The sequence below is a fragment of the Lithobates pipiens genome, unplaced genomic scaffold (assembly GCF_037356315.1).
Source record: "Lithobates pipiens isolate NorthernLeopardFrog02 unplaced genomic scaffold, aLitPip1_a1.2 Scaffold_30, whole genome shotgun sequence".
NCBI lineage: Eukaryota > Metazoa > Chordata > Amphibia > Anura > Ranidae > Lithobates > Lithobates pipiens.
The window spans coordinates 62,337,245-62,351,460 of NW_027507791.1; the positions used below are offsets into that span (position 1 = coordinate 62,337,245).

The 14,216-nt window shown below is 42.2% G+C and overlaps 1 protein-coding gene across 1 annotated transcript in view; it reads right to left on the reverse strand.

Annotated features, from left to right (window-relative positions):
* Positions 1-274: 274 nt before the first annotated feature.
* Positions 275-14,216, reverse strand: part of AKAP5 (A-kinase anchoring protein 5) — a 37,890-nt gene continuing 23,948 nt past the window's right edge. The window contains exon 2 of the mRNA XM_077464340.1: positions 275-6,124. Within this exon, the coding sequence (XP_077320466.1) occupies positions 4,434-5,999 (1,566 nt within the window). The 5' untranslated portion in view covers positions 6,000-6,124 and the 3' untranslated portion in view covers positions 275-4,433. The remainder of the gene's footprint in view (positions 6,125-14,216) is intronic.

Here is a 14,216-nt window from a genome sequence, read left to right on the forward strand (position 1 = left end):
ATGAATGCGGGTGCAGCATGTAAGGACTGTTATGTTGCAACATACACATTTTTTGTTCATCGGTTTAGTTATTTTTAATTTATTAAAATTATTTACAGGACCCAATCTTTTTATTTGATGGAATGTTGTCTGGTGGTTTCATGATTTCTTATACTTTTAAGATGTACAAGTCCTCCCTTAAAAAAATAATTCCAGGGATCAGAACCATTCAGGATCTTACTCTTCTGTGATTGGGCATTTCAGATTCCCTTGAAGCAAGCAATCAAGCAATAAATAAATAAATGTCTTTATTCTGCAAAGTGAATAGCTGTTCAGCCAACTTTACTTGTGGACATCATCCTGCTTCTGATATCAATGAACAATGAACTTACATCGCACATGGTGCATTTCCACCCAGCATTGTCACCCTACAAACTATTAGGGAATTACCCTAAGCTGTGGAGGGCTGCTTTGTAAAGTATACTGCAACTCACAGCCCCAACAAAGTAGCCGGTGCAAATATAATGGCATTATATAGGTATACTAGTCACTTGTATCTTTATAAATGTGTTCCTTGAAGAGCGTCCAAAAATGCTGTACAGATCGTCCATCATGGAAACTATTGTCAGGAAAGGGCTTACACCTGTTTCTAGAGGCAAGGAAATGCTAAATATGAAAAGGAGGGGAAAATACTGCGCTAAATCAAAAAAAAAAGTGCAAATAGCAGCTAACACTCAAACAAAGTCCAAAGTAATATACAGAAAAATAGTGTAGCGCTAAAAAACACGTGACTATATGAGTGGAAACATCTAAGCGCCTGAAACAGAACAGTGCACTGGAATAAACAAAGCAGTGACAGAGAATCAATCTGTAAACAAGATATATGAAAAATAAAATACACATGATTGATAAGAGTAAATATAAATTAATATATACACAAATTGTGTTAGGTGAAACACAAAACAATAACCCAACGTGTGTATCAGTGTCCAAAGAGGAGGTGTAAGAATGGAAAAGTTCTTTCTCCCTAGTCTCCAAATGGAGTTGGAACATAGAATCAGGATGAACTGGTTCTTACGCCTGTAGACACTTGGGATAAATGAACAGATAAGAGATTAGGTACTCTTACCAGATGTGATGGACACACATACTGTATGGCAGTGAGTCAAATGGGCTTGTGATCCTTGATAACAGGTGGTGTAAAGATGCCAAACTGGATGTGCTGATCAATTTGCGACTCCAAATCATATGGTCCAATGACAGTGAACACCAGACATCCACGCCAATCCAAGGAACAATGGTACGAGAGTGGTCATCAGTGCCCAAATATGAGATAAAAAAGAAAAAGCGGCTCCATATGGCGCAGGTCAACCCAAAAAAAATGTTTTATTGTAATAAAATATCTTACAGCGAAAGGCAAGATAAAAAACTGGTGATCACAAAATGAATAAAAGCAATATGGGAAGCAAAGAGGTGCTGGTCCGACGCGTTTTGACTCAAAGGGTCTTCCACTGGGGCATATCTCTGCCTCCCCATATTGCTATTGAATTTATAGACTGTGTACAATATGATGGAAACGCCTCCATCATGGCAGGACCGGAAGTAACAGAGACGACATGCGTCTCAAGCCTTATATTCAATCCCAAATGAAGGACAAAATGGAATCATTACCCATCACACAGTCCAGAGTAAAAATGGTAATTATACAATATAGGCACATGTATATACATATAAATCACAAGGCAGAACCCAATATGTAAAGTCACACGATATATGTTTTCCAAGCCTCTAATTGAAAACATCCTGAGCGAATGTTTCTGGATTATTTCCGCCAGACTTGCAGATCACACGTGGGCAGCTCAACCAATGGCCAGTTAGCCCTGTGAATGCTGTCATAACATGTATCGTGCGCGCCCACGCTCTCACAATGGGAGTGGGGTGATGTCATAGACACCATCATGGAGGACAACTGCTTAGGTAAATATTACCCATGTGGTCTGCGTTCCAAGCCTCAACTTGAGCAGCCTGGTGGATAAATACCTCTACTGACAAATATAGGGTACTATTTTTTGACAGCACAAATACAGTACACGAGAGGAAGTAATTTACCAGAAGAAAGGGAGGCAGGAAATAAGCTCTTGCTGAATGATACCTGTCATTGTACAGTTGTGGGGGCTGTGGATTCCTTTGGATCTAGATGCCCAACAGTACAATTAATGGTAAAAAGCTGGGAATCCAATAAGACCATGTTGAGATATGGCAGATTCTCTGAGTTTTCCCCAGTATGGGATAATAAAAACTTGGAGGAACTTAAAGTAATGGGGAAAATAGAGGAATGGGATCGAAGGGGAATCCACTAACTAACACAACTGTACAGGGCAGGTAGATTGAAATCATTTCAGGAGATAAGGAAAGAATATGAGGTCTCAAATCGATCATTTTATAGATACCTGCAAGTCAGGCATGCCCAGGATACACAATTTAGAGGGAAGGTACTAGAGTGGAGCGAAATGCCCTTTCTTAGGAAACAAGTTAATGCTAAAACAACTAAAGGATTCATCTCTGATATGTATGAACATATAAGGGGAGCAGGACAGGAAGGAGAGGTAGAACCTGGTAATAAAGCTAAGTGGGAGAAATATGTGGGGCCAATAACAGGGGAGCAATAGTGTCGGGTTTTGCCACTAGGCCCTAAGGTCTCGCTCTCTCCATCACAGATTGTATCCCATTTATACCTGGTACCTAGGGTATATTATATGCCCCTGAAGTTGTTTATGTTTGGGAAAAGACTGGATAGATGCGGAGACAGGAGGGGTGATTTGGTGCACATGATCTGGCGAAGCCCCACGCTACATAGGTATTGGAAAGAAATAATAGATAAAATAAATGTTGTGTTTGGGACATCGCTGGACATGGAGACCAGGACCTGCCTCCTGGGTCTAATGGAGAAGGAAGGTATGACAGGGTATATACAGACAGCAGTAACCAGATGTTTGTTTCAAGGGAGAAAACTAATTGCACATAAGTGGCAAGAAAAAAATCCCCCGATGGTAGCAGAATGGACGAAAGTGGTAAAAGATCCAATAAGGAAAGAGGAATATGTATATAGGAAAAGGGATAACTATAAAAAATTGAAAGAATATGGAAGCGATGGTTGGAGGCGGATTAAGCGTGATTAAGGAATGAAAGGTATGAATGAAGAATAGGGGGAAGAAAGGTTGAGAATGTAGGATGGATGTGGGGAAGGGGGAGGGATAAGGGGAAAGAGGAAGCGGAAAGAAACAAAAAAGGGAGAAAATGTGGCTTGTTTTTCCTATTAACTTTTGATCTTTTTTTGTTTTCCTTCTTTTTTGAGCTCTGTTTTGTGAAATATATATTATTTAGGAATCTTTGGTCATAATGTATGGAAAATAACTATTTTCTTAATAAAAAGTAATGAATTAAAAAACAAAAAGAGGTTTCCACTCATATGGACACATGTTTTTTAGCGCTACACTAAGGAAACGCTAAAGGCAAGGTACACAAGTCTGAAGAAACCACTTCAAATAAAGTTGTCATAAACCTAAGAAATGTGAAAACTAACATGAAGAAAAAAAAGAGGTAAATGCACATATAAAAATATGGAAGATGGAACCACTGTGCTAGAGTGATTTCCACCAGATTCCAGGTCCTATGCTGAACAGCTGACCTGCTGTATTGTAAACACAAGAGTTTGCTTGCTCAGCACTGGCACCGTGGTGAGGTGATGACCTCACAATCTGAATGGCGCCTGGAAGCTAGCAGTAATAATCACTGTAGTAGCAGTGCATACTACAGTGATTCCGTGAGGGAACCCATGGGTATGGCACATGCATCTTTATGTTGGTCCAAGCTGGACCAATGCAGCTATATAAAAACTGCCATATCTAAACTTCAACTTTAAGCACTGTGTATTGTAAACTATTATCATGTTTTTTTTTTTTCTTCAATTTTCCATAAGTTTTGTTACATCTCAGTTCTGTTGATCTCCTCCAGCCTCTTTCAGCTAATTTCTGTCTAACTGACTGCTCTATTAGCACAACTGTCGAAGTATCCACCAGAGGTACATATGATAGCATGGCAACAGTTGTCACACCACGAAAGGAAATACATAAACAAGGACCTTCATGGCAGAATTACCAGGTATTGCTAAAAGTTAAAAATTTAAAAAAATAACAACTGTTGAATTTACATTGCCATATTAAAGCTTATGCAAGATTTTGGAATTCAGCCTTCTCTATCCTTGGATCTATTACTGAATGTCTTGGCACAACGTTTCCGCTGAATGAGAACACTGATTAGGCATTTTTCCCCAACTTATGCTTAGACTGCATTTCCCAGATTTGCAACAGGCTTACTTTTGGAGGCATGCGATGAAGAAAAATAAGACGATCAAGAGACAGGAACCACAACCCTATTTTAATGCTGTTTATATTTTAAATATAGAATCTCTCTGAGGCTTTGCATGGGACATGGTTATGTAAATCATCTTCTGTAGCTATCTGTTGAATGGATGCCTGAATAACCTTACTAACAAGAGAGGCAGCTGTTCTCATTAGGAGAAATTCATATATATCAGATGTTGGTTCTACTATATCAGGAATGTCATTGATCATAGACAGTTCATTCAGTCCATTTTCACTGTCAGTATCTCCATCATCTGTTTGGACCTTTGTTTTATGACTGATGGTATCTTCATGAGTGGGTATGTCTTCATTACTTAGAGGCCCATTTGCTACTCCAGTGCTTTGTATATTTGTATCATCTACAGAAATGTCACAAATTAGCTCTTGTTCCTCAACAGGAGACTGGGACAGTCTCGTTAAATTCATTTTTAATTTGAGATCTTGATCACTACCATGAATTTGTTGAAAATCACTTTTTTTTTCTTGAGAATAATTAACTTTCTGGTCATGTTGCTTACTTAAGTAATCGTGCACACAATTTTTTAAGACTTTTTGGTCCAAGTTGTTTTCAGATATTAGGCATACTTCAGTACAAGTATCAAGGTTTCTATCACTTACCCTATTCTCTACATCTAGAGATCTTTGAAGTCTATATTTAGTTGCTAAAACGTGATCACTTCTTTCACCATCAGCTCCTAATTCCGTTGCACAGTTTTCTGATGAATTTATTGCAACAAGAGGGTCTTCATAAGTTAAAGTTGTGTTTGCAGACCTCTTCCCTCTAGAAAAGTTCATGCATGAAATCCTGAGGTTGGAGAACCTTTTCTTTTGTGGAACTCTTTGAATGCAAGTGCCACCTGTGTTGGTTTCAAGGTGTCGAGCACTGAGTTGCGATTGTCTTTTTAAGGAGGAGTTTCGTTTCTTTCTACGAGTAACTAGCCTCTTAAAAGATTCCCAGGTCTTACCTGTTGATTGACCTTGTACCAAATCTTCTTTTTCATTGGTTGCAGCATAGGTAATGCCCTCTTGTTTTACTGAACAAGATAAATTTGTACTTTTTTTGTTGTCTTCACTTGAATCTGCAAGTTTCTTAAGGGTTTTGCTTCTTTTTTTGAAGCAAATTTTTAATGGCTTATGTGAGTAACGGCCCTGCTTGTGGCGTGATTTTAAAGACCTCTTCAATAGTCCAGATTCAGACTTTTCAGGCTCATTAGAGCTCTTGGTTTCTAAGGCAAAGGTGCCATCTTCTAGTTTTCGGAAACTGAACTTCGCCTCCTTGGTTGTATTAAGATGGTAGGACTCCACAAGGGAAGAGTCACAAGTAAATTCATTGGAGACTTCTTCGAAACCCAGAACCTCACCTTTCTTAGCTGCAACATTTGGGATTTTTTTCTCACTCTCTTGTAATTCCTTAGAAAGGTTACAAAGATTGCTTCGGCTTTGCCTTCTTTTGTGTTTACCCCTCCTAAGGAACACCATTGAGGAGTAACCTTTGAAGTACTTGCCAATCGGATCACTTTGTCTTTTGTCACTGCTTGTTTGAGACTGTAGCTTTTCTTTAGATAAATCAGTAGATTCTGCTTTACATCCCGACATTTTAATATATCTGGAGAGCTGCCAAAACTTCCGTCAGATCTGCATTAGCTGTAGAAAAGCAATCCGCTATTAAGTAATTCCTCTTGCGTTTGGATCTTTTCCATTCCAAAGAATATAACCACACCCTATGAAAGAGACACAAAGTACAGAAAAATAGTGGTCAGTTATATCTATTAGCAATATGTTGCTGAGAGAGCTTTATAGGATATTACATATTAAAGAACCAGGCCAACCAAAACTAAACAGTGTTACATATGTATTATTATTTGAATGACACACCTTCCTTTTTATACAGTATCTCTTGGTGACTTAGGAAGTGAGACCAGCACTTGGATTTTCAGATCTGTCCTTTATTTCAAGGCATACTGGGGTTATTTACTAAAACTGGAGTGTGCAAAATCTGGTGCAGCTCTGCATAGAAACCAATCAGCTTCAATGTTTCATTAGCAAAGCTTAATTGAACAAGCTGAAGGTAGAAGCTGACTGGGTACCATGTACAGCTGCTCCAGATTCTGAGTGCACCAGTTTTAGTAAATCTCCTCCACTATCTCGTCCTTTCATTTTCCATTTATTTAACATTTTGTGTAATGCAGCCAAAAAACTGAAAATACCCAATTTGCAGTAATTTGCATGAAGTAGGATGTCATCTTATCAAGAGGCAAAAACAGAACCTTTTGGCTCATGTTACATATTACACCCGTATTTAGGGTGTCAGGCTGGGTTCACACTTGAGATCGCAGCAACTCACAGCAGGAGTCCGGTGCCTCTCAATTCACTGTTTCAGGTCCGATTTCAGCTTGAATTTATGGCTGAATTCGGACCTGAAATGCACCAAAAGATGCACAGGACTCTGCAGGGATGTGTGAACCAGCTCTATAGAGAGTTGGTCACAATCTCCTGCTATGCGAATTGGATGCAGGGAAACCCGCATCCAATTTGCACAGGTGTGAACCTAGCCTAACATGGTGAAATTCAGGTATGGAGATAAAGGTGGAGGAAAAGTCTGCAGGAGCCTTGATTGCACCCAAAATCCACTGTTTGTGTTTGCAATACTTTGCAGGCTCATTTGCAAAAAACAATACATTCACATTTTATTGCAAATATACAGTATGTGCATGCATTATTATTTTTTATTTTTTGTAAAATGTGGACTTAGCCTTAAAATCTCTATTGAGATACACAAATCCAGTGTGAAATGCTGGCAAATAGTATCCACCTATTACTAATATGTGAAGCGGGTAACCATAACCTCTAGAACAGTGATGGCGAACCTTGGCACCCCAGATGCACAGATGTTTTGGAACTACATTCCCCATGATGCTCATGCACTCTGCAGTGTAGCTGAGCATCATGGAATGTAGTTCCAAAACATCTGGGGTACCAAGGTTCGCCATCACTGTTCTAGAAAAAGGAAAAGACATAGGAATGCTAAAATCCAATGGTTATGATATAACTTAATGCCCATCTCTGGGTGAATGTGACCCATCTCCCAATCCTTCCGATCCCCTCTCACCCATTGAGCAGCTTTAAAAAAGCAAATAACTTTCTCAAAAACATGTTTAACCACCTAATGCCATAGTTTAAGATGAGCTCAATTTTTAATTGGCGGTAGGGTCGGAGAGTTCCGGCCCTTCTGGGATAAGAGTTATCCAACTTTTAATACATTCTGATTTGATGTAGAAACAGTAACATTCAGCCTCATGTATGAAAATGTCTGAAAATAAACACATACAATGGCTGCGCATAGACAGATGCCTCAGTACAAAATATGATGGATAGAGAGACATCTTCCTGTCCATTATCACACACGGACTTGCTGTTGTTAGTGGCCTCTTCCCAATAAAAAGAGTAAATGAGCATCCAGGTTGCTCAGATATTTTCCAAAATGGTTCAGTATCCATATCTGCAAAAACAATCCCTTGCAGATTGGAAACGATTGTTTAACTGTGCAGCCATGACAACCAAATTCTTGCCGAAGTGTTGATTTGGCACCATAAACATCTTAATATCATTAGCCACCAGTGTTGTTTTATTTTAGCCTTTCCCTATGATCACCAGGGCTATAATAAAAGAAAAAACAAAAGACTATATCATATTTTGTAAAGGATGAACTCTTGGCAGATATAACAGACATAAATTAATGCAGCTCTGTATTCATGAATACATCATTAAAAATATTATTTTTAATCAGGCAGCACAGGACACAAGCAGAGTATTGATACATGAGTGATTGGTCAATGGCCAAGCTTTGGAGGACATGCACCCCCAGGCACCTCCCCTAAAACCCAATCTTACTCTGTTTGTCCTCCGTTTTGTGCTAGTGTCTGAAGGTGATAGATATTTTCTCTTTCACTGAAAATCTCTTTTAGCTTAACTAATTTCTTATTTTTCTTCAATATTTTATCTTCGATTTCTTCAATCAACCCCTCACTGCCTTCTACTGCCAACATAAAAGCAACCTTGGTAAAACATTGGAAATCATACCCGGGCCTCAAGCTGTGGGGACAGCCTGTGATGTTGCTTTGAGAACTGAATCCTACATGGCTCTCACTTTGGCACTTGGTGCTAAGTGTTGAGTTAGCTATGGGCTGCTATAGAGGTCCAATGTTGTGTTCCTATGGAACCCAGACCCTGAATACCCTTTTAGGGATATGCCCGCCAGGAGAGGCAAAGCCGGGACCAGCATCATTGACAGGTAAAACAGGGTCACCCTGTATCTCTGACCAATACTGTAAAAACTGGGCTATGCGTGTAAAAATGGGGCTATGTGTGGAATAAATTCACCTTGCAGTGTGAACTCTTCAAACTTGGCACTAAAACTCAACCACTCGAGGCTTAGTCTCAAAAGGATGACCAGGAATTAAATCACACCATTGGTCGCACACATTACTGCCACTTCCACCTAGAGCCCTTATAAGGTATTGAAACACTTCCTCCCGACCTTTCACAACAAGGATTTGTTACAGGATAGCCTACACCTGGGTTACCACATACTCCCCATGGAAATGATTACCATATACTCTACACATTATTTCATGTGTACAACACCAAGGAGATACCCAAGGAGAACATAAAGCATTTGTTAAAAGAGAAGTATGGGTTTTCTTTGTTTTGCTTACATCTATTCTATGTGAGCTGGTGATATCTAATAATCCTTCCAGCCCTCTCAGAAGTGCCCCCATTCTGTTAAAATCAAGCTAAATACCCGTGGAAGGGTCTACAGTTTTTCATACAGTATAATACTGACAATGGTCTGGCTCTGGAGTCTGGATCCACCCACTTTCCTGTCATTTTGCTTGATTGATGTCGGCTCTCTGCTTGCTCCTGAGACTTCACAAAGCATAGCTCCTCCCCCCTCCCTTCTCCTCTCTCCTCTGCAGCATGTTCCATTTGTCAGATAAATCCAGCAAAGATAAGAGCACTTCAGTCAGTGACTAAGTGTATTACCTAGTACCCCTATAGCAGTAATTTCCCCTTCATTGTAAATAGAATGTTACAGGATCATATACCGTACAGAGCCATCACATGCTGTACAGTGCCATAACATGCCGTACAGTGTCATTACATGTTGTACAGTGCCATCATATGCCATACAGTGTCATCACATGTTGTACAGTGTCATTGCATTCCGTACAGTGCCATCACATGCTGTACAGTTCCACCACATGCCGTACAGTGTCATTACATGTTGTATAGCAGGGATTTGCAATTAGCGGTCCTCCAGCTTTTGCAAAACTACAAGTCCCATCATGCCTCTGTGTGTCATGCTTGTGAAGTATGCTGAAAGGCTCTTACCAGGAAAGAGCTGCTAGTTCAGAAAAACACATCTGACTGACATGATGGCGACCAAAAAAAGCTACTTTGCAGGAGAGATCTTCCAGACCAGGGATATGCAATTAGTGGACCTCCAGCTGTTGCAAAACTACAAGTCCCATCATGCCTCTGCCTCTGGGGTCATGCTTGTGGCTGTCAGAGTCTTGCTATGCCTCATGGGACTTGTAGTTCTGCAACAGCTGGAGGTCCGCTAATTGCATATCCCTGTTGTACAGTGTCATTACATGTTGTACAGTGCCATCACATGCTGCACAGTGTCATTACATGTTGTACAGTGTCATCACATGCCGTATGGAGATGGGATGATGGGACTGTATAGGATTACATGGGATGGGGATGATGGGACTGTATAGGAGTACAGGGGATGTGGATGATGGGATTGTATAGGAGTACAGGGCATAGGGCATGGGGATGATGGGACCGTATAGGAGTACAGGGGATGGGGATGATGGGACTGTGTATCACTGCTTGTGACGACTCTGTACGGCATGTGATGGCACTGTACGGCATGTGATGACATTGTACAGCATGTCAGGACACTGTACAGCATGTGAGGACACTGTACAGCATATGATGACTCTGTAGGGTATGTGATGGCACTGTACGGCATGTGATGGCACTGTACGGCATGTGATGACTCTGTATGGCATGTGATGACTCTGTACGGCATGTGATGGCACTGTACGGCATATGATGGCACTGTACGGCATGTGATGACTCTGTACAGCATGATGGAATTGTATAGGAGTACAGGGGATGGGGGATAGGGATGGGATCGGTGACAGAGGGATGATGGGGGGTGGGGGGATGACATAAGTGACAGAGGGATGATTTGTTTGTACAATAAAGGAGACTCTGGGTCACTTTAGATGTGGGGGAGGTGTCAGTCTCCTCTCCTATGTACTGTACACAGGTATGTTCTATACACATAGCACTGCGTTCATTTCAGAGAACAGACACAGGGCACAGGTCACTATGCTCCTCACCATGTCTCCTCTTTTGATATAACACAGTGCTATGTGTAGAGAGATTATCTGTGTTCATAGAAGTTTTCAGTGACAATCCCCCCCTTCGGCTGGAGGAGATGCTGACATGCATGAACTTTGAATGAATGAGTGATGGGAGAGGGGGAGGAAATTCAGAGGACACAAGGACATCAGAGCCCAGGGTAGAGGAGAGCTTGCAGATAACAGCCAGGGAAAGGTGAGGATTTCACTGCTTGTATCATACTGTCTCTCTGCTTCCGGGTTTTAGCTGGGGACATGCTGCTGTGGAAACAGAGGCACACGAAGAACATGCTCATTCTGGATAGCAGCCTGGGTGTGCAACTCTTCACCAATCACACCCACATGTCCTCCAGAGGGAGGGAGTGAAGGAGGGGCTGTATTGTGGAGATGTTTCAACCCCCTGGAAACTTTTGAGAAAGAACCGTTAGAGGCTGATTCTGGGATCTTCAAAAGACTATTCTGCAAAAAACGAAAGGACTGGGGAAAGAAAGAAATGCAATGTAGGTATGAGGGTAGCATGTACTACCTATTTTTTTTTTAAACTCCCATACTTCTCTTTTAACCCCAAAGAAACCCCCCCCCCCCCCCACACTCTGTTCCTTTAAAGCATGTTATACAGCACAGTGCTTGTGCTGTGTCATTTGGCCCCCTGTATACCCTAAAAAACCTGGCTGATCCTGCCTGGCTATGCCCTCCCCTCTGCAAACAGACCACGATAATCATGGCTGCTGAGCCCCTGATACTGTGGTCTGTTTGCGTGATTCCGTCAGCTGCAGCTCTCCTGTCTGCAGCTCTCCCTGTGCCTGTGTACTCCGTCTCACCCCCCCCCCCCCCCTCTCTCTATCTGCTATAAAATCTTCTTATCTCCTCTGAACCTTACTGACATGTGTCCCTGTGCCTTTTTAATGTAAAACACGCCAATATGCACCTTGTATGACCATGGCTTCATGCGCTCAGCTGAATGTCGGCTGTCCCTTCTCCCCCCACTGATGTCAGCGGGATGGCTCAGCCCCACCCACTGGAGCTGTGAGCCGGAGAGAGAAGGAGGAGAGGAATCAGCTGTACACCCGGAGCAGAATTTATATCAGTACAGATCGGCAGATATTTTACAGAACACAGGCACAGGGACACATGTTGTTAAGGTACAGAGGAGATAAGATGATTTCATAGTTAACAAGCACTTTAATCCCAGAGTGACATGTGTCCCTTGCACCGGTTCAAGAGCCGGCTCTAACACGGATTATAGCTCTGATTCAGGCATGCAACAAATGGCCTATTTGACTAAGGCCATGGCCATGTTCATACCTGAGTGTTTTTCAGCTTGTAAAACGCTCAGCTCTGAAGCACCAAAACTACCCAACAAGCAAAATCCCATTCATTTCAATAGCCCCTGTGCACATATGAGCGTTATGTCACCTAAAGCAAAATGCCTGAAGCTCAAAAAAGTACATGAGCTTCTTTTTGGCAGATTACAAATGTTTTTGGCACCATAGACTTCAATAGAAACGCCTGATTTGAGCAGAAAAACGCTTGTAAAAATGATTAAATAGCAGCTCCCTATCTCTAATTTCTTCTCCCTCTCTTCCCCCTAGTGCTTTCTATTGGCTAAATAAAAATGCCTGAAGCTGTAAAACACTTGTAATATACTTCTAAAAATGCTTAAAAAAAGCTCAGGTGTGAATGGAGCCTAAAGCAGTATTTTCTGCCTCTATTTCACACTTCCTTGGACAGATTACAGCCTTAATACAGTCATCTTCATCTGGGGCTAAAAAAAAAACTCCACATCTCTTCCCCTACTCTTGTTTCTCTACCTGGGCTGGATCCCGATAAGCCAGTCCTAGAGGATGCAGTAACGGAATATTATACTAAGCCCCCTTGCAGCACACTTTGCTTCCTTGGAATCTCAACATGGTTCTCTCTGCCCACAGAAACCGTCATTTGAACCAATCAGGGATATTTTGTCTAGAGCTGGAATATGCAATTAGCGGACCTCCAGTTGTTGCAGAACTACAAGTTCCATGAGGCATAGCAAGACTCTGACAGCCACAAGCATGACCCCAGAGGCATGATGGTTCGTTCTGCACTCTTGTGACCCGTTTTCAGCAGACTGAAGCCTGCTGTTGGCTGACATCATAGAGTCGTTCCAGGCTCGGGCAAGATTGCGTCAATGAATTAGGGATCCGCCCACATGCCTGAACCAGCACCCAGTCTCTCAGCTTGCCAATGAGAGCCTGAGCCGGCCACTCCCGACCCCTCCACAGCCCAGCCCAGCACTCCAGTGAGCGTGGGGTGGGGGGCAGGTCAGAGAGCACTGTCTGACAGTCACAAGCTCTCTGCTCATGGAGCTGTGAGAACCGAGCGATCAGCAGTGTTTGATTGCTCGGTTCTCAGTGTTAGGGGCACCGGGGGGTAGATGCAGCATCGCACTGATGCTGTATCAAACTAGGTAAGTATGATTCTGAAAAAAGAAAAAAACATATATCTCTTTTAAGTATTTCTCTAGAATTTCCAAACACATTATATACTCCTGGAGTAAAAAAAAAATCTAATACCATGTTATTATTTATGGTGTTAAGGTTTGAACAAGCAACACAGACACTCTGGACGGTGATCTGAGGAGGTCTGTAATGCTGCACAATGCTCCAGACAGTGGTCTGAGGAGTTCTGTAATTGCTGCACAATGCTACAGATAGTGGTCTGAGGAGGCCCTCAATTTTGCACAGTGCTCCGGACGCTGGTCTGAGGGGAGGCCTGTAATGCACAGTGCTCTGGACTATGGTCTGAGGGGAGGCCTGTAATGCTACACAGTGCTCTGGACAGGCTGGGGAGGCCTGTAATGCACAGTGCTCTGGACGGAGGTCTGAGGAGGTCTTTAATGCTACACGGTGCTCTGGGCAGTCTACGAAGGCCTGTAATGTACATTGCTCTGGTCCTCTGGACTGTTGGGACTTGGGAGGCCTGTAATGCACAGTGCTCTGAATGGTCACCTGAGTTTGAGGAGGCCTGTAATGCTACACAGTGCTCTGAGCAGTGTGAGGAGGCCTGTAATCCTGCACAGTGCTAAGCATGCCACACCACTAATGCTGCATACACACAACCGGACTTTCCGGCAGAAGAGGTCCGACTGTCTTCCTGACGGACCTTTGACGGAGATATGACAGAATTCAGAATGAACGGACTTGCCCACACACGAATGGACTAAACTCCATTCAAAAGTCCGTTCGTTTTTGAACGTGATGACGTACAGCGGGACTAGAAAGGGAAGTTCAATAGCCAGTAGCCAATAGCTGCCCATGCATCGTATTTGGTCCGTCAGACCAGCATACAGACAAACGTTTTTCTCGTTAGGAATTGAGTCTGAGTTGACAGATTGAAT